The 20561-nt window shown below is 47.2% G+C and overlaps 2 protein-coding genes across 6 annotated transcripts in view; one reads left to right on the forward strand and one right to left on the reverse strand.

The window, feature by feature from the left end:
- Window positions 1–20: 20 nt before the first annotated feature.
- On the reverse strand, window positions 21–8327 carry RNF25 (ring finger protein 25). Its single transcript, XM_054478563.2, has 10 exons — window positions 8057–8327; window positions 4720–4794; window positions 4354–4456; window positions 4194–4261; window positions 4027–4096; window positions 2278–2349; window positions 2035–2178; window positions 1279–1371; window positions 863–997; window positions 21–662 (listed from the first exon to the last, which is right to left on the reverse strand). The coding sequence occupies exons 1-10, from the start codon at window positions 8095–8097 to the stop codon at window positions 84–86; spliced, it is 1380 nt and encodes a 459-aa protein (XP_054334538.1). The 5' UTR covers window positions 8098–8327; the 3' UTR covers window positions 21–83.
- STK36 (serine/threonine kinase 36) overlaps window positions 8136–20561 on the forward strand; it is a 30191-nt gene continuing 17765 nt past the window's right edge. Inside the window, exons 1-10 of one of the 5 annotated variants that reach the window (XM_054478554.1) lie at window positions 8136–8342; window positions 8868–9040; window positions 9747–9887; window positions 10001–10078; window positions 11463–11593; window positions 12142–12391; window positions 15283–15376; window positions 15676–15845; window positions 16009–16196; window positions 16722–16821. In XM_054478554.1, the coding sequence (XP_054334529.1) occupies window positions 8957–9040; window positions 9747–9887; window positions 10001–10078; window positions 11463–11593; window positions 12142–12391; window positions 15283–15376; window positions 15676–15845; window positions 16009–16196; window positions 16722–16821 (1236 nt within the window). In that variant the 5' untranslated portion in view covers window positions 8136–8342; window positions 8868–8956. Of the gene's footprint in view, window positions 8493–8867; window positions 9041–9746; window positions 9888–10000; window positions 10079–11462; window positions 11594–12141; window positions 12392–15282; window positions 15377–15675; window positions 15846–16008; window positions 16197–16721; window positions 16822–20561 lie in introns of all 5 variants that reach the window. The other 4 variants (XM_054478553.2, XM_054478555.2, XM_063647980.1 and 1 more) reach the window with 4 other exon arrangements.

Here is a 20561-nt window from a genome sequence, read left to right on the forward strand (position 1 = left end):
GCTGAGCAAAGAAAGCCAAAGAAGGCCAAATATCTTTATTGCCCCCTTCCCATCCCCAATTCCCTGTTCCCCGCCAAGTCCTGCTAGGAACCATCCTCAGATTCCAGGCCCAGGGGCTCCCTCCGAGTACCAGGCCGGTATGCTCCCTGGCCCCGAGGCAGGCGAGGGTAGGAAGAACCGGGTGTCCGGCCTTTAGAGCGCTCCCAGCGAACACAGTCCCGAGTCCTGCGGGATGGGGGCCCCTGCCAGCTGCCAGGCCCCTTCTCTTGTGGAGGACCTTCAACTCCTTGGCTATGGGGTTCTGGTTTTAGGTCCATGGGCTCCTTGAGGGGCCCCTCAGGAGGTGGCAGTTCCTGGGTGTCACGGGTACCTTTAGGGGCGTGGCACTCCCCTCCCTTCGGGTGCCTCCGTTCGGGCTGTCGCCAGGGACCTCGACTGGGCTTGGGGGGATCTAGCATAGCTTTCTGGGTTTCGCCCAACCTTTGCTGATTTGACCTGGCCCCTGGAATCTTCTCACATATGTACTGGGTCGCCACAGGCAGAGGAGTTGGCAAAGTGGATTGGACGGCCAGTGAGGTGGACAGTTCTGCTGCAAGGGTGCTGGGTGGTTGGGATCCTTTGGAGACATCTACAGCTGACTCAGGTTCCGCAGGGGCAGGAGGCTAGAAAGAAGTGACAAGATGCAGTGAGGGAGATGCAGCTCCTCAAGGCGAGGAACTACAGGCCCCTCTACTATCTGGGCTGACCATGATCAGCCTATCATCTTCCTGGTTAGAACAAAGCTCACTCTGGGGCCATGGCCGATTGGGGTTTGTAGGAAGGTTGGTGGCATTACGGGACGACTGGGAAACCCTTCCCTCACCTGCTGAAGGCTGATGAAGTATCGGTTTCGCTCAGCCTCAAGGTCAATGATTCCCCCCCGCTCCTGCTGCCTCTGGTAGAGCCGCTTGCGTTCTTCTTGCTGGCGCAAGCTCTCTGCACTGGGCTGGTATAGCTCCTGGAAGGAAGAATGGCAGAGAGGAAATAATGAACAGCAGAAGGCTGACTCAAACCTCTACTCCTCTGAGGCTGCCTCAGGAGATCTGTACTGGTTTTGCCCCTCAGGTCTGGGCTCCCAGAGTCTTAGGCTCCTGCCAGTGGGGGATGTCGCTTTGCAGAGAGGTCCTAGGCAGTTCAAGCCCAATTTCAGAGATCCCATTTGACACAGACAAGATGCCATTCCTTACTCTTTAGAAAATGCCATTACTCCTGGCTCAGATTGGAAGAAAGTCCCCTTACCATGAGCTGTTGGGGTTCAGGGGCTGCTTTCAGTGAGGCAAGATCATACACGAGGGGCTCTCTGCACACTGGACACTGCACACCGACTGCCTTCTAAAAAAGAGAAAAATCATATGCCTGTGTCACAGCCCAGGATGCCCCCTGGTGCTGACCCATCAGCCAACCTAATCTGCAGAGGGCTGGGACTAAAGGGCACAGGGACACCGGTTCAGCAGTGAGTTGGGACAGAGCACGGGTTGTCTAACTAGAGATCTGGGAACCCCCCGAAACTGCATGCAATATGTAAGTGTATATAAGGATGCCCTGGCCAGGCACGGTGGCTCGCGCCTGTAATCCCAGCACTCTGGGAGGCTGAGGCAGGCGGATCACTTGAGGTCATGAGTTTGAGACCAGCCTGGCCAACATGGTGAAACCCCGTCTCTACTGAAAATACAAAAATTAGCTGGGTGTGGTGGCTCACGCCTATAATCCCAGCTACTCGAGAGGCTGAGGCAGGAGGATTGCTTGAACCCAGGAGGCGGAGGTTGCAGTGAGCCGAGATTGTGCTACTACACTCCAGCCTCGGTGGCAGAGTGAGAATCCATCTCAAAAAAAAAAAGGATGCCCTTTGTTTTGGACAGAGGTAAGAGTTCATTAATCTCAAGGGTATCTATGACCCTAAAAAGGTGAAGAGCCACTGGAGTGGAGGGATGGAAAAGGTTGTGAAAGGCTGTGCCTAAGGGTGTCAGATGAGCGTGCAGGTGCAGTGAGGTCTACCTGTTTGGTTGCAGCATGCTGCCGTTCCTGTTCCTGCTCCTGTCCTTGTGCCTTCAGCTCGTGCTCCATGTGCTGGATGTACCGAGCAAGGCAGTGGCAATGGAAGTAGTGGTAACAGGGTGTTTTGGTAAAGGCCTCCTTCTCCTAGAGGGAAGGCAGATGTAGGGCACTAAGTCAGAGCTCTCTCACAGCCCTCATCTGCTGGTCCCAAACAGAATGCCAGGTCCCAAGAGAGAAACCCACCTGAAAACCATAGAGGCAGATGACACACTGGCCATGAGGGATGTTGTTATCTGTGAGAATTTCCTTCCCTTTCTGAGGAGAGAAGACACCGATTAAACAGGGGGGTAGGGGGAAGAACGGTGAGCAAGGCCTGTCTACTACTCCTAGGAGTGACTGGCTGGACTTGGCTCCTAGCAGGCCAGTTTGTTACCTTGTGTTTATGCATTTCTGTCTTGGTGATGCTCCCTCTGCTGGGAATCAATCCTTTTCCACATCTCCGCCCCTCCCCCAAAATTTGATCTTCCTGGTTTCAAAATTCAACCTAATTGTTTTTCCTTTCATTAAGTCACTTTTAATATATCTTGGAGATGAAAATAATACACTGTGAGAGAAAAAAATGTTCAATTAAAACTCATCTTCTGGGAGGCCTTTCTTGATTAGCCCCCTTCAATATCACTCCCCCATGGGGCAATGCGTTTGTTCTAAGTCAGCTTTCAGAAAGCATGTCAAGGCATGGACAACCCAAATGGACAGAGAATTCACAAGGCATTGAGTTGGGCTGTGAACTATGCATTTGAATTGTTATTTGAATAGCTAATAGTGTACTCTGGAATTCCACAAAGTCCAAGGCTGCATGGTGGAGGCCTGAGCTAGGACTGCTACGGTGGCCTATCAAACCCACTCTCTTTGACTCTCAGCCACCCACCTTCATTCTATTCTGAACATTTTTCTTAAAAATTTAAACTAAGAGAGGCTGGGCATGGTGGCTCATGCCTATAATCCCAGCACTTTGGGAGGCTGAGGCAGGTGGATAACCTGAAGTCACGAGTTCAAGACCAGCCTGGCCAACATGGAGAAACCCAGTCTCTACTAAAAATACAAAATTAGCTGGGTGTGGTGGCGCATGCCTGTAATCCTAGCTATCTGGGAGGCTGAGGCAGGAGAATCACTTGAACCTGGGAGGCGGAGGTTGCAGTGAGCTGAGATCACACCACCGCACTCTAGCCTGGGTGACAGACTAAGACTGTCTCAAAAAAAAAATTAAAATTAATAAATAAATAAACTAGGGGAAAATAAAACTGTACTTAATTTTATATTTTTAATCTCAAACAATAAAAGTTTTCCATGTATATTGGAGCTCCAGGTTTTGCTTCATATGGGTTGTTTCATTAAGCAGTGTATAAGCTCTTTCAGTAAAGGAACCATGACTTTTTCCTTTTTTTTTTTGAGATGGAGTCTCACTCTGTTGCCCAGGCTGGAGTGCAGTGGCACGATCTTGGCTCCTTGCAACCTCTGCCTCCCGGGTTCAAGCGATTCTCCTTCCTCAGCCTCCCAAGTAGCTGGGATTACAGATGCCCGCCACCGTGCCTGGCCAACCATGACTTTTTCTAGTCAGTTCCAATGGCAGTCTAGCCTTCAAATGTTCATTTATGGCTAAGACACCCCCAAGCAAGATCTGTATCTTTTGCCACTTTCAGTTGCCAGTGCCAAGAGAACAAGACATACACTGAAACTGATGCAAGAAAAATTCAAGGTGAAGAGGAAAAGTCATTTTCCGTCAAGATGCTGGCATAGGCAACTTGGAGATGCTACTGAACTGTCTTTTGGGAAGTTTTTCAAATAGAAGGGTCTCATTTCTCTGGATTAATTTAGACCTTACCTAATGACTCCAGATCTGTTTAAGATTCTAGGCCCATGGCTTCCCTTTTACAGCTACAAACTGCTCTAGCTTGAAGGAAAGAACATATCCCAGACTAGCGCACCTCTTACCTCAATGAGTTCATAGAGCATGGCAGTGCCCAGCCCAGCCTTGGCCACATGGCCCAGCACCTGTAAGATCCTGGAGGAAGAGGGCAAACTAAATATTAGATCTGCCCATTTCTGTCACCGGGCAAAGCTGTAGCTGAGTTTTCCCTGTTCTGACAGGTTCAACTTACGTGTGGATCTGTTCATCTGAAAGTCCTCGGGGATTTCGGATAGAGATCTGTGGCACCTCATGGGGATACTAGTGGGGGCAAATAACAAGTTACTGCTGAAGTGATTCACCCCAGGGACTCTCCCCTTCCTCCCTTTGCTGCCACACAGTAGGGGCTTCACCTCTGCTGGGACCTGAAGCACCAGAGTGAAGCAGACATACTGTGAATCCTGGTCCTCTGCAGTGGCAGGATGCAAAGTGATGTAGATCTCCCATGGTGAAGTTCTGCAGGTGGATCAAGTGGACACGCAGATGTGACTGGGTAGGGGCTTGGGGGCTGGGGAGGATGGGGCTGAGACAGTAAAGTGGGCAAAGGAAGTACACATTGGACTCTTTCTTTTGGGGTAGGATTAAAGGAATAGCTTTTGTCTACACAAGAGAAATATTATCTCTGAATCAAGGCTCACAATGTCTTAAGACCCAGATTCGGCATAGAACCTCTCCTCGTTACTAGGGGGACTCCTGCCCACCACTGGTTGGATACATACCTGCCATTTCCTTTAATCACCTGTAGCTCATCCAGATAGATGGACTCCAACACTTCAACTTCAGAGGGAAGGACCCTAGAGAGACAGGAGTAAACTAACTCACCATTACAGCTCTCCCTGTGGAAGCCTGCTAAGGCCAATAAAGGCGGGCTTTCTACAAAAACGGCAATCTACCAGAATGCATTATCCTGCTAAACTCCTTAAAAACAAGGAATATGTTACCTTAAGTTGTCAACTGGCCAAATAGGAGGCATGGAAATCAGAATTTTAGGCATCGTTTCTGCCAACAGATGAAGAAGTGGATTCTAGAGAAGTAAAATGACTAACCAAGGCTTAACATAGGTAGAACTGGGCCCAGAGCCAGGTTTCCTGACTCCCTGTTTAAGTTTCATTCCCCTTAGTGGCTGACTCTCTGGTCTAGAGATATGGCACCCATTCATTAGCATTAACGTTACCAATATTATTCCAACCTTTCCCTACGTCACTGTCCAGTGTGGATCCCAGTGCCTTGGCTACTGTCTACATACAGTTTTAACACCAGTCACCCTAAGCCTTCTTAAAGGAGAGAGCAACCTCAACACAACATGTTTAGGGTGGTATAAAGGCTGTGTTGTAATGGAAGAGCCAGCAGCCTCAGAGTTAGTTAACAGATACCAATCACTTACAAGCTATGCAATCTGGGATGTGACCTCTCTGAAAGCTTAAGTTATCCTGTCTATCACACATAGATAATAACACCTACTCTCTAGGGTTATTGTGAGGATAAAAGGTGATTTGTTTACATAAAGTACCTAATAGTATCTGGGCTATAGTAGCTAGTCTACATCCTCTTTTTTTCCTGTCTGTATATAACCTTCTCCCTTAGAAAGAAAGAGGGAAGGAGTGAGGTAATAGAGTACTCTGGATGTATTTATGACCCTGGCTGTCTGGTTGACCTAGATCAGCCTGTTGAGGTTAGGATCCATGGTTCTGATGTAAATCAAGGGACACACATGCTTAAGCATAGAAACAGCAGTTGTAATGAAATTGAAACTGAGTGATCAGTTTGTGTCTACAGCTCTACCAAGTGATACATGCAAAAATGCACACTTTGCTTTCTCACACTGCTCCCTCTTCATTCTAAGAGTAAGGCTGCCCCAGCACGACCTACGTCAGTGTTGTTAAGTCTTAGGCAGAAACTTCAAAATATAAAATATAAAGCTTTACACCTCACAGATAACAGTGTAGTTTTGGCTGACATGGGAGTGGGAGTCTCACAGTACTACAGGCTGCTGCCCTCATTGTCGCTGTCTCCATGGTTCAAGGTGACTCCCCTGAATCTTAAAAGTTCCCCTGAGCAGGTGAACTATAAGTTATCCCAGCACTTTGGGAGGCTGAGGTGGGAGGATCACTTGAGGCCAGGAGTTCGAGACCAGCCTGGGCAACAAAGCGAGACACTATCTCTACAAAAAATAAAAAATTAGCTGGACACGGTGGTCCCAGCTACTTGGGAGGCTGAGGCAGAAGAATCACGGGAGCCCAGGAGGTCGAGGTTGTAGTGAGCCATGATCTTGCCACTGTACTCCAGCCTGGGTGACAAAGTAAGACTCTGTCTCTTAAAAAAAAAAAAAAGAAGTTTCCCTGAACACTTTGAAAACCAGTAGTCTAGATAGTCTTAATAAAGGCCAGTACTAGCTGGGCTCCCTGAACCAATGTAACACTGAGGTGTAGCCTCAGTCAAGTGGCCCTTCAATACTTCGCCCACCCTAGCTACGTGGGTCCTGGATGGGACGGTGGTAAGGTGGTGACAACAAAATGGGAGAGGGGGGCCGGGTGCGGTGGCTCAGGCCTGTAATCCCAGCACTTTGGGAGGCCGAGGCAGGTGGATCACGAGGTCAGGAGATCAAGACCATCCTGGCTAACAGGGTGAAACCCTGTCTCTACTAAAAATCACAAAAAATTAGCTGGGTGTGGTGGCAGGCACCTGTAGTCCCAGCTACTCGGGAGGCTGAGGCAGGAGAACGGCGTGAACCCGGGAGGCGGAGCTTGCAGTGAACTGAGATTATGCCACTGCACTCCAGCCTGGGCGACAGAGCAAGACTCCGTCTCAAAAAAAAAAAAAAAAAAAAAAAAAAAAAAAAAAAAAAAATGGGGGAGGGGGGAACTGAAGAATGTCCTAGTACAAAGAATCTAAGGTGTGGAGTCAGACAGATATGGATTTCTAGTCGTAATTTTCTATCTTTTGGCAAATCACTTTACTTCTTTGGGGCTCATCTAGTCTTCCCAGGTGCCTGCACCTCAGTTATTAATGAAAAGGAGGCTGGGTGTGGTGGCTCACGCCTGTAATTCCAGCACCTTGGGAGGCTGAGGTGGGAGGATTACTTGAATACAGGGGTTCAAGACCAGCCTGGCCAACATGGCAAAACTCTGTCTCTGCAAAAAATACAAAAATTAGCCGGGCATGGTGGCACACACCTGTAGTCTCAGCTACTTGGAAGGCTGAGGCAGGAGGATCACCTGAGCCTGGGGAGGTCGAGGCTGCAGTGAACCGTAATCGCACCACCGCACTCCAGCGTGGGCGAGAGTGAGACTCTGTCTCAAAAAACAAAACAAAACAAAACAAAAAACAGACTTAAGTATATTACAAATCCGTCGTGATCCTCTCAACTATTCTGAGGTAGATGCCACACCCACTTTTTTTTACAGCTGAGGACACTGACTCACAGAAGCTAGGTGGCCTGGTCAGCATCACATAGCTAATAAAATGCGGAGTTAACCCACATTGATCCTACTTCCAAATCCCAGAGTCCTTCCATGTTCTAGTCTTTAGTTAAGAATGCTTGAGAGAAGGACTAGAGGGACTTTATGTGAGGTGTAAAGCTTTATTCATACAATAGTCCTCACTAGTGCTGTGTGAGAGAGAGAAGGCTGAGGAAAGCGTCTGCGGAAAAAGGCTGATCCAAGGGGAAAGGGGGGCCGGAACTGGAGGGCACTGGTTCTGAAAGGCGAAAGGGAGATGCGGAGGTCTGATGGGCAGGCATCCCCCAAAGCCCCTGAGAAAATTCATTTGAGGAGGAGAGAAACGGATAGCGTGAAGCTGGAGGAAAGGGGATCGAACCGGATAAGGCGAGGCCTGAACTGGCCTGTTGGGCGCAGACCCGGTCTCCTCTCACTCAGATCAGCGCCCCTCCACCCTCCCGTTCCCCAGTCCAGAAGCTCTTCCAGAGATGTCAGCATCTCTGCCATCCCTCATCCCTCGCTCCACCCCACACGCCCGCCGTACGGACCGTCTGCGACAGCCGCTAGGCCTCTGGACTAGATCCTGGCTGTCAGCCAAAGCCCATGCCCCCAGAGTTACCAGTCCTCCTCCCCTGCAGCTGCAGACGCAGACGCCGCCATATCTTCACCGGCCCGCAGCCGGAACCGGAAATGCCCTTAGGGAAGTCGGAGGCGGAAAACTAAGAGGGGTGGGCAGCTAGCGTCGTTTCTAGGCAACAGCAGACTCCGGGTCCTTAGCCGGGCCTGATGGCCCTGAGGCAGTTCGGATGTGTCCCAGGAAGTGCCCATGTGTGGTCCGCCGTCCGTCTCACACCTCTGAGCGCCTTTGTCCTCTGAACTTCTCACCAGTTCTAGCGAGTAAAATTGTAAGAAAGGAAGCCGAAAGAGACCGGCGGGAGAGGCGGGTGGAGAAGAATTATAAGTCAGGCAACGTATGCAGGCAGCCAGAAGAGATGGGGCTAAACGGCAGGGAATCCGTCGCTTGGCCTCAGGAGCTTGGAGCGCCTAGGCTGGGGGTGAGAGAGGGGCTCTGGCCTGCGAAGCACACGGGCCGGGGGTCTGAGAGCGGGTGCTGAGGAGTCTGGGAGTGGCAGGAACCTGGGGGAGACTCAAAGGAGCAGGGTTGGTTGGGCGAGGCTAGGTTGAAAGAGCAGGGTAGAGTGAGCCAGGCTGGGTGAGGGAGAAGGGGGGACCAGGTGTTAGGTGGGCATGGGGCCAGGTTGGGGACAGGAGGCTGAAAGTGGGGAGGAACTACAAAGAGAAGCTCTGTTTGTTCCAAGATCGCATCATCTTTGCATCCATTCCACCCTCCCATGTTTTTTGAGGCTTTATTGTGAAAAAGAGGAAAAGGCAAGGTGGCTAACATTTTTCCTTTCCCATGCCCCAACTAGGCCTCCCAGATGTTGTGGAGCTGTCCCTGGATCTATAGCTCTTCACCGTCTCTACCTTCTTCCTTCTAAGAGATCCTGAAACCTCTGTCATGGAAAAGTACCACGTGTTGGAGATGATTGGAGAAGGCTCTTTTGGGAGGGTGTACAAGGGTCGAAGAAAATACAGTGCTCAGGTGTTGCACAAAGAGCGATACCTTTTGGGTGGGATTTGGTACCCCCAACTCCAGTGGAAAATGGGTCTAGAAGGAATGTATTTATACCAGTTTGTATTCCTAAGGTACTGAGTCCCTCATACTTCTTATGGAGTATAAGCTCTGAAGTTGGATTATTTGGGTGCAAATTCCATCTCCACCGCTTTCTAGCCCTAGAATTATGGACAAATTACTTAACTTCTCTATGTCTCAATTTCCTTATCTCTAGAATAGGGATAAGAACAGCAACTGATCGATGGAGTTTGAGGATTAAATATGTTGTCACATTAAATCACTTAGTACAGTGCCTGGCTGTTAGTAAACAACAAATATTATTAGTCTCTAGCACACCATGTAATAAGAGGTAAACCACTTAAACTCTATTATTTCCTCTTCATTTTTTTTTTTTCCTTTCCTTTCTCCTAAATCTCATCTTGAGTGCTTTGGTCAAATCAGAACACTTCTCCCAGAAGGGAAAATGTTTTGCAGATGCTGTTTCCTCCTGGGATGAGGAGTGGGGAAAGCCTGGATAAGGCCAGGAGAAAATGGAAGCGGGAGACTAACAGAAATAATAAGAGTTACTCAAACACTCTGAAGTCTGACTTCTGGAGCTCTGAGATTAAGGCTGAAATTCTAGCTCTTTTCAATAGTGTGATTAGGCATTAACTTTTCACCTTACCACTGACAGGTTGTGGCCCTGAAGTTCATCCCAAAATTGGGGCGCTCAGAGAAGGAGCTGAGGAATTTGCAACGAGAGATTGAAATAATGCGGGGTCTGCGGCATCCCAACATTGTGCATATGCTTGACAGCTTTGAAACTGACAAAGAGGTGTGCTTTGACAGTTTTGGGCCCCGTCTCCCCAAGCACAAGGGTTCCAGGAATTTCCCAACCTCAGAATGCATGAATCTGGAGCCATCAGTGCCACTGCCTTCTCTCTGTAGGTGGTGGTGGTGACAGACTATGCTGAGGGAGAGCTCTTTCAGATCCTAGAAGATGACGGAAAACTTCCTGAAGACCAGGTATGCTTTCTGCCTTCAACTTCTCCCCACCTCTGAACTCTCTCCAGGTTAGAGAACTGGTAGAGCAAGCTAAGGACACTGAGAGTCTCCATTTCAAAGACTTCTGAGAAGAATATAAGAGTCTAGGTATGTAGAGGCAGTGTAGTGTGGGAGTAAATTATGTAAACATTGGAGCCAAGATATCTGAGTAGGAAGCTTGGCTCTGCTCCTTCCTAGCTGGGTCTCCTTGGACAAGTTACTTTAATTTCTTTGTGCTTAGTTTCCTAATTTGTAAAATGGAGATAATAATCATGTTTGTCTGATAAGTCTATGGTGAAGAGTGTTAAGTCATGTAATGTGTTTGAATAGTTAGCTATTATTAACATTGTTGTTATTAGATACCTTTAGGGAAGAAGGGCCAGTGTAATGGTACCAGAAAGAGGGTAGTAAGAATAGAGGTTGTGGGGAGTCAGGATTTGGCACCAGGACGTAGTGGTTAGCATTGGGATTTTGTTGCACATATCCTCCAGCCACATTTATTCTAGGCATTTCTCTGCACCCAAGCAAGTAGGCCCCCCTTGGGATTCATGATTGCAGCATTCTCTTTCCTTCTGAGCACTCACCACTATTTGTAAGTAATCATATTTTTGAAATTATTTTATTTTTAATTGAATTTTATTTTTTGAGACAGAGTCGCTTTGTTGCCCAGGCTGGAGTGCAGTGGCACGATCTTGGCTCACAGCAACCTCCGCCTCCCAGGTTCAAGCAATTCTCATGCCTCAGCCTCCCCAGTAACCAGGATTATAGCATGTGCCACCATGCCTAGCTAATTTTGTACGTTTAGTAGAGATGGGGTTTCACCATGCTGGCCAGGCTGGTCTCGAACTCCTGGCCTCAGGTGATCCAGCTGCCTCAGCCTCCCAAAGTGCTGGGATTACAGGCGTGAGCCACCACATCCAACCACCATATTTGTTTTATCTGTCTTGTTTGTTTGTCTGACTACTTTTCTTGAAAAAAGGCATTTTGTCTTATTTAATAACAGGTAATGTGTATTGAATATTTACTGTGTGCCAGGCACCATTCTGAGTATTATTTTGCATGCTTTAACTCAGTCCTCACAATAATCCTCCATGTAGATGGTGTTATTATATAGATTGTCACCTTAGTTTGCCCATGGTCAAGCAGATAGTAAATGAGATTCAATAAATTTTTCTTGAATGAATGAATGAGCAAATGAAAGAGTGATTAAATAAGGAGAACAGTAACTAAGAAAGAGTAGTGTGAAGCTCTGCAAGAAAGGGAAGGAAGAAAAGATTAGCAGTAATATCAGGAGAAGTTTTTGGGCTTGTCAGCCAGCTGCTGCTTCTAACCTTTTTTTTCTTTCTTCCACCTCTTTAACTTCTAGGTTCAGGCCATTGCTGCCCAGTTGGTGTCAGCCCTGTACTATCTGCATTCCCACCGCATCCTACACCGAGACATGAAGCCTCAGAACATCCTCCTCGCCAAGGGTGGTGGCATCAAGCTCTGTGACTTTGGGTAAAGATTCTGAGCATCCATCTAAGCTTCCAGTTCCACAGGGAATCTTTTTTTTTTTTTTTTTTGAGATGGAGTTTCACTCTTGTTACCCAGGCTGGAGTGCAATGGCACGATCTCCACCCCAACCTCTGCCTCCTGGGTTCAAGCAATTCTATTGCCTCAGCCTCCAGAGTAGCTTGGATTACAGGCATATGCCACCATGCCTGGCTAATTTTGTATTTTTAGTAGAGATGGGGTTTCTCCATGTTGGTCAGGCTGGTCTCGAACTCCTGACCTCAGGTGATCTGCCCACCTCGGCCTCCCAAAGTGCTGGGATTACAGGCATGAGCCACCGAGCCTGGCCCCACAGGGAATCTTAGACGATACTCTTGACTTATTTGGGCCTCATTTTAGAACCGGAGCTGGAGACTGGGACTGCTGCTGGGTCTTCTGGAACCTAATCAAAGGTGCTCCCTCTGCTCTGGTTTGGGATATCTCTATGTTAGGTAGTAGTGACGAGGTTTAGAATATCTTTTCCCTTACCATTTCCATCCCATTATCTTCTGCAGATTTGCCCGGGCTATGAGCACCAATACAATGGTGCTGACGTCCATCAAAGGCACACCACTCTATATGTCTCCAGAGCTGGTGGAGGAGCGACCATACGACCACACAGCGGACCTCTGGTCTGTTGGCTGCATACTGTATGAACTGGCAGTAGGCACCCCTCCCTTCTATGCTACAAGCATCTTTCAGCTGGTCAGCCTCATTCTCAAGGACCCTGTGCGCTGGCCCTCAACCATCAGTCCCTGCTTTAAGGTAATGAATATTGAAAGGGAGATGACTTTTACATTAGAAATCTGTCTCCCTCTACCTCTGTTCCTTTTTCCAAAATCCTTTTCCAGAGCTGAGGTGGGACTTTGCAGTTACTGAATTAATGGCTGTGTTATTCTGTTCTCGCATTGTTATACAGAACTACCTGAGACTGGGTAATTTTTAAAGAAAAGAGGTTTAATTGGCTCACAGCTCCATAGCCTGTACAGGAAGGATGGCTGAGGAAGCCTCAGGAAACTTACAATCATGACGGAAAGCAAAGGGGAAACAGGCATGTCTTACGTGGCGTACCAGGAGGAAGACAGAGAAAGGAAAGGTGCTACACGCTTTTTTTTTTTTGAGACACAGTTTTTTTTTTTTTTTTTTTTTTTTTTTGAGACGGAGTCTCGCTCTGTCACCCAGTCTGGAGTGTAGTGGCGTGATCTCGGCTCACTGCAAGCTCTGCCTCGCAGGTTCACACCATTCTCCTGCCTCAGCCTCCCGAGTAGCTGGGATTACAGGTGTCCACCACCACACCTGGCTAATTTTTTTGTATTTTTTAGTAGAGACGGGGTTTCACCGTGTTAGCCAGCATGGTCTTGATCTCCTGACCTCGTGACTCACATGCCTCAGCCTCCCAAAGTGCTGGGATTACAAGCATGAGCCACTGCTCCCAGCCTGAGACAGAGTTTTGCTTTTGTTGTCCAGGCTGGACTGCAATGGCACGATCTCGGCTCACTGCAACCTCTGCTTCCCAGGTTCAAGCAATTCTTCTGCCTCAGCCTCCCAAGTAGCTGGGATTACAGGCATGCACCACCATGCCTGGCTAATTTTGTATTTTTAGTAGAGATGAGGTTTCTCCATGTTGGTCAGGCTGGTCTCGAACTCCCAACCTCAGATGATCCGCCTGCCTCGGCCTCCCAAAGTGCTGGGATCATAGGCTTGAGCGACTGCACCCGGCCAGTGCTACACACTTTTAAACAGCCAGATCTCGTGAAAATTCATTCACTATCATGAGAACAGCAAGGGGGAAGTCCTCCCCCATGATCCAGTCACCTCCTACCAGACCCCTCCTCCAACACTGGGGATTACAATTCGACATGAGATTTGGATGGGGACACAAATCCAAACCATATCAATGCCAGAGCTGGGCCAGACAGCCTTGCTTTTCTACTGCAGGGTCTTATTCTGGGAGGGTGTTCTAAAGTTTGCCAAACCTGAGAATGGTAACTCCAGTTTGAGCCAGGCTATGCTTTATCACAATGAAAAGGTAATTGGAAGATACCAGAGATCGATACTGGTCCTCTTACATGCCATCTATTCCACTTATTTCCTGTCAGATGCTATGTCCACATTCTAGATGTTATCTACATAGCTTTCAGTCCAAAGCTATCAGAATGGTGAGAGCTGGTGGAGCTGGTTCAGTGATTAGGGGCAGATGATAGAGGTGATGCCTATTCATTGTGACTAAGTCAGTAGTCTGGAGGAGGGAAGAGAGTAGGAGAGGAGTTGGACTTCTTTTCTATTTTTTCTTTGAGACAGAATCTTGCTGTGTCACCCAGGCTGGAGTGCAGTGGCACGATCTCGGCTCACTGCAAGCTCTGCCCTCCGGATTCATGCCATTCTCCTGCCTCAGCCTCCTGAGTAGCTGGGACTACAGGTGCCCGCCACCACACCTGGCTAATTTTTTCTAATTTTTAGTAGAGACGGGGTTTCACCATGTTAGCCAGGATGGTCTCGATCTCCCAACCTCGTGATCTGCCTGCCTTGGCCTCCCAAAGTGCTGAGATTACAGGCGTGAGCCACTGCTCCTGGCTTCTATTTTTTTTTTAATTAATTATATTTTTTTATTTTTATTTTTTAGAGACAGGGTCTCACTGTGTTGCCCAGGCTTGTCTGAAACTCCTGGCCTCAAGCAATCTTCCTGTCTCAACTCCTAAAGAGTTAGGATTATAAGCATGAGCCACTGCACCCAGCCTTCTTATATTTTTTATGTAGGGCAAGATTATGGATTTTCAATAGAATTTAAATGCAGTCTTCTCCCAGAGTGAAACCTTATTACAGCTTTGCTTTATCTGAGATGAAAAGGGACAACAAATTCCTCCCCTGTTTAGTTGAGGGGGCCCAAATAATTGGCAAGAATAATCTAAATGAAGGAATCTTAAGTGGAAGAGGTGCACATAGGATATTCATTCTCCCTATAGGCAGATACTCAGGTATCTCCAGCAAGATCCATAGTTATACAGATCACTTTGTTTTAGAACAGTGGTCATAATCTACTAGTACCTCTGTTCCTATCTGAGGCCCAATTGAGGATTTCCCCAAAGATTCCTGATAAGGATAAGGTGTATCCTTTTCAGAGACTGTCTCCCTATCTCTCCACCTCTGAAGACTTGCAGAAAGATTTCTGTTTTTGAATACTCCCAAACACACCTTCACACAATTACTTGTGCGTGTGAGTGTGCTTGTAACCAAAAATGCATCTTTTCCTACCCAGCCACAGACAAACCATAGTCAAAGGGAAGGCAGCATGAATAGTTTGGGAGTTCTTTGAATGTTTGCTTTCTGAAGATCATTAAGAAGATGACATCTCTTTCTCCCAGTGTTTTTTCTCCCTTCTTTACAAAGTTGGTGCATTAAAATTTGTTTTTACTTTTGGGAATACAAAATGCCTATGAACAGGATTTGGGGTTCTGTCCCTAGGAGGTGAGACAGTGGTCTGTCCATGATTTCAGCCAGGAAAATGGGACCTGAACAAAGTTTTTAGAGGACATGATCAAGAGCAGCTCGTCTGCTGTGAGAATGGATATGGGATTCTTGGTTTGCTAGTTCTGCTGATAGAGAGAGACTTAAGGGAAGGGAAAGAATGATTGATGGAATATTTTTTCTCTCTGTAGAACTTCCTGCAGGGACTGCTCACCAAAGACCCACGGCAGCGACTGTCCTGGCCAGACCTCTTATATCACCCCTTTATTGCTGGTCATGTCACCAGTGAGTCATCAGGGTTCCCAGGGCTCTTGGACTTCCCAGTACTTCCTCCAAACTACTTCTCTTTCCCTTCCCCGACCTTCTAGATCTAATATGTCCTCTTTCCTCCACCAGCTTGAACTTTCTTCCTAGCCCTTCGCTTAACCTTTGCCACTTCCCTTGCAACCCCACTCTCCCTCTGTCACTTTTTCAAAATGATCTTCTTCCACAGAAGCCTGGAGACACTGAAGTTGTCCCTGGCCAAGTGGACACAGGGACCATGGCCCCCATGATCATGTCTTCCTTCTCTTCCCTCCCTGCAGTAATAACTGAGACAGCAGGCCCAGATTTGGGGACTCCATTCACCAGCCGCCTACCCCCAGAACTTCAGGTCCTAAAGGACAAACAGGCCCATCGATTGTCCCCCAAGGGTAATCAGTCTCGCATCTTGACTCAAGCCTATGAACGCATGGCTGAGGAGGCCATGCAAAAGGTGTGTGGGGCAGAGGAAAATATGTGAAATGACCAGGCTAGTGACTGGGGAGTTAGAGGAGGAGGGTGACTTTCTAGGGTTGGAGAAGGGCCATGAATAGCATTCATATTGTCCTATAGCAATCAGATAGCTCTGATTCAGTGTTGCCCCCTACCTCCCACAGAAACATCAGAACACAGGACCTGCCCTTGAGCAAGAGGACAAGACCAGCAAGGTGGCTCCTGGCACAGCCCCTCTGCCCAGACTCGGGGCCACTCCTCAGGAATCAAGCCTCCTGGCTGGGATCTTAGCCTCAGAATTGAAGAGCAGCTGGGCTGAGTCAGGGACTGGAGAGGCGCCGTCTGCACCTCGGTGAGAAGGATATAGTTAGGGATTTGTAGAGTGAGGTATCTTGCACATCTTTGACTCTAGCCAAAGCAAATACAAAATGGTCCCTGTCACTAGCCACTGCCTAAACATGGATAGAGCCTTGAGAGTCTGAGTCCTGGATTCTTGGATTCTAATTATAGATGTTTTTCTGATTCATCAGGAAACTTGGGGACTTTCTCTTCTTTATGTACATTGACTGAAAGGTTGGCTGAAAGGGAAAGGATCATCTCCATCCAAAAAGGAAGATTGTTTTGAGTTGAAAGCCATAGGTGAAAACTGCAAAGTAGAATAAGCTTTAAAGTGAGAAGACAGTTAAGGATATTTGTGTAGTAGTCAACATATCCTGTACTGGTCATATCCCACATCCCAGAAAGAAGTCTCCTCTAGTCAATCCTATATGGCTTGTTTCTCATTCCTATCCTGGGTCTACAGAGAGGGACAAGTTAACGAACCCTAAGAGTCATGGGTTTGGAACCCATTCTGCTTCCCCATGGCTTCCTCCGGCAGGGAAAACCGGACCACCCCAGATTGTGAACGAGCATTCCCAGAGGAGAGGCCAGAGGTGCTGGGCCAGCGGAGCACTGATGCAGTGGACCTGGAAGATGAGGTGAGCCCTAGGGTCTCTTACTGACTTTGTCTCTTTCATGGGATGTTAAGTCTAGGTAGATGTTTTTCTAGAACAGTGATTCCCAACTCCCTAAGTATGAGCTCCCTTTGTATTAAAAAGTATTGCTTTATTATTATAGATTTTAATTGTACAATATCTGAACATACAATTATTCAAAATGGAAACACATAGGTAAAAATGAAAGTCCTCATTGAGTCAGTCTCCAAGGTGACCAGTGTTATTAATTTAGTCTGTCTCCTCCCAAACTTTCTGTAATTTCACACACATGCATAAGCACACATTGGCATTTATAGTTTGCTGTTTTTACATTACTGAGTTTTATTATATGTATTGTTTTGCATTATACCTCCTTCACTGTATAATCTGGGATCTTTCTACACCAGAGCATGTAGTTTTACCATAATCCTTTTTTTTTTTTTTTTTTTTTTTTTTGAGACAGAGTCTCACCCTGTCACCCAGGCTGGATTGCAGTAGTGCAATCTTGGCTCACTGCAACCTCTGCCTCCTGCGTTCAAGCGATTCTCCTGCCTCAGCCTCTTGAGTAGCTGGGATTACAGGTGCCCACCACCACACGTGGCTAATTTTGGTATTTTTAATAGAGATGGGGTTTTACCATGTTGGCCAGGCTAGTCACAAACTCCTGACCTCAGGTGATCTGCCCGCCTCAGCCTCCCAAAGTGCTGGGATTACAGGCATGAGCCACTGTGCCTGGTCTACAACATTTTATTAATATGTTTTTTTTTGAGTTTTGCCTTTTTTTGGAAATAATTTCAAACTTAAAGAATAATTGTGAGAATACCACAAATAATTCCTGTGTATACCCTTGTCTTAGTCTGTTTTGTGCCGCTATAACAGAATAGCTAAGACAGGGTAATTTATAAAGAACAGAAGTTTATTTCTCACAGGTCTGGAATCTGGAAAGTTCAAGATCAAGGTGCCGGCAGATTGGGTCATAGTCTCCAGCAGGGTGCCTCGAATGCCCAGTCCTTGAGAGGGGAAGAATGCAGTGTCCTTACTTTGCAGAAGTGCAGAAGAGAATGAACCCACTCCTGCAAGGCCTTCTTATAGCATCAGTCTGTTCTTGAAGGCAGAGCCCTTGTGAACTAAACACTTCTGATTAGGCGCTGCCTCCTAACACTGGTGCAATGCAATGGGGATTAAGTTTCTAACACGTGAGTTTTGGAGAGGACAGAACATTCAAACCATAGCAACACTTTTTATTTATTTATTTATTTATTTTTGAGATGGAGTTTTGCTCTTGTTGCCCAGGCTGGAGTGCAACGGCACGATCTTGGCTCACTGCAACCTCTGCCTCCTGGGTTCAAGTGATTCTCCTGCCTCAGCCTCCCAAGTAGCTGGAATTACAGGCATGTGCCATCATGCCCAGCTAATTTTGTATTTTGAGTAGAGATGGGGTTTCACCATGTTGGCTAGCTGGTCTCGAACTCCTGACCTTAGGTGATCTGCCTGCCTCGGCCTCCCAAAGTGCTGGGATTACAAGCTGGAGCCACCACACCCAGCCTATAACAACACTTTTACCCCAAATTCATCAGTTGTAAAACTTTTGAATCATTTGCTTTACCATTCTGTCTCTCTCTCTTCCCCTATGGACATAGCATCTTTCTGAATCATTTTAGGGTAAGTTGTACATGTGCCCCTTTACCCCTAAATACTTTAGTGCATATTTCCTACACAAGATCCTTCACTTACACTAACACAGTACAATTATGAAAGTCAGAAATTTAACATTGATATAATACTGTTATAATAGATTAATAAACTAATCTATAATCCTTATGCAAATTTTGCTAATTGCTTCAGTAATGTGCTTTATGAAAATTTTTTTTCTGCTCCATGATCCAATCCAGTATCACACCTTGCTTTATTTATTTATTTATTTATTTATTTATTTATTTATTTATTGAGCAGGGTCTTACTCTGTTGCCAGGGTGGAGTGCAATGATGCGATCTCGGCTCACTGTAACCTCCAACTCCTGAGCTCAAGCAATCCTCCTGCCTCAGCCTTCTGAGTAGCTGGGACTACAGGCACCTGCCACCATGCCTGGCTAATTTTTATGTTTTTTTAGAGAGAAGATTTCACCATCTTGTCCAGGCTGGTCTCGAACTCCTGGACTCAAGTGATCTGCCCGCCTCAGCCTCACAAAGTGCTGGGATTACAGTGAGCCACTTGCGCCCAGCCCACACATTGCATTTAGTTGTTATGCCTCCTTAGTCTCCTTTAATCTGGAACAGTTCTTGTCTTTCTTTGTATTTTATGACTGATAGTTTTGAGGTACATGTCAGTTATTTTGTAGAATGTTCCTCAAATTGATTATTTCCTAATGAATAGATTCAGGTTGTATATATTTTTGGTAGGAATACTACATAAGTGATACATCCTCAGTACCACAATCTTTTTATTTATTTATTTGAGACAGTGTCTCAATCTGTCACCTGGACAACAGGGTGGAATATAGTGGTGCAATCATGGCTCACTGCAGCTTTGAACTCATGGGGTCAAGCAATTCTCCCATCTCAGCCTCCCAAGTAGCTGAGACTACAGGTGTATGGCACCATGCCCAGCTATTTTTTTTTTTTTTAAGGCGGAGTCTTGCTCTGTCGCCCAGACTGGAGTGCAGTGGCGCAATCTTGGCTCACTGCAACTGCCACCTCCTGGGTTCAAGCGATTCTCCTGCCTCAGCCTTCTGAGTAGCTGGGGTTACAGGCGCCCGTCACCACGCCCAGCTAATTTTTATATTTTTAGTAGAGACAGGGTTTCACCATATTGTTCAGGCTGGTCTCGAACTCCTGACCTTGTGATCTGCCTGCCTCGGCCTCTCGAAGTGCTGGGATTACAGGCATGAGCCACTGCACCAGGCCTATTTTTTTTTCTTTAAAGAGACAGAGCCTTACTGTATTGCCCAGGCTGGTCTTGAGCTCCTGGCCTCAAGCAGTCCTCCTACCTCGACCTCCCAAAGTGCTGGGATTACAGGCATGAGCTAATGTGCCCAGCCTCACAATCTTTTTTGTTTGTTTGTTTGTTTTTTGAGACAGAGTTTCACTCTTGTTGCCCAGGCTGGAGTGCAATGGCGTGATCTCAGTTCACCGCCACCTCCGCCTCCTGGGTTCAAGCGATTATCCTGCCTCAGCCTCTCGAGTAGCTGGGATTACAGGCATCTGCCACCACACCCGGCTAATTTTGTATTTTTAGTAGAGATGGGTGGGGTTTCTCCATGTTGGTCAGGCTGGTCTTGAACTCCCGACCTCAGGAGTTCGGCCTCGGCCTCCCAAAGTGCTGGGATTACAGGCGTGAGCTACTGCGCCTGGCCTTTTTTTTTTTTTGAGACAGAGTCTCGCTCTGTCACCCAGGCTGGAGTGCAGTGGCGCCATCTCGGCTCACTGCAAACTCCGTCTCCTGGGTTCAAATAATTCTGCTGTCTCAGCCTCCTGAGTAGCTGGGATTACAGGCGTGTGCCACCACACCCAGCTAATTTTTGTATTTTTATAGAGAGGGGGGTTTCACCACATTGGCCAGGCTGGTCTTGAACTCCTGAGCTCAGGTGATCTGCCAGCCTCGGCCTCCCAAAGTGGTGGGATTACAGGCATGAGCCACGCGCCCGGCCCTCACAATCTTTTTAATAACCTCATTGTATTTTCTAATATGGATGGACCCTGGTTTATTATTCCCTTAGTGACTGACTTTATAATCTTTTCCTTTT

The sequence above is a fragment of the Pongo pygmaeus genome, chromosome 11 (assembly GCF_028885625.2).
Source record: "Pongo pygmaeus isolate AG05252 chromosome 11, NHGRI_mPonPyg2-v2.0_pri, whole genome shotgun sequence".
Lineage (NCBI taxonomy): Eukaryota > Metazoa > Chordata > Mammalia > Primates > Hominidae > Pongo > Pongo pygmaeus.

Excerpts from the sequence above, each read along its gene's own strand:
- RNF25 (XM_054478563.2), bottom strand. The coding sequence starts at position 8,097 with ATGGCGGCGTCTGCGTCTGCAGCTGCAGGGGAGGAGGACTG. Across the intron at positions 4,097-4,193 it reads TCAGATGAACAGATCCACAC|GATCTTACAGGTGCTGGGCC; the intron begins GTAAGTTGAACC and ends CTCTTCCTCCAG. Across the intron at positions 1,372-2,034 it reads AGCATGCTGCAACCAAACAG|AAGGCAGTCGGTGTGCAGTG; the intron begins GTAGACCTCACT and ends TCTCTTTTTTAG.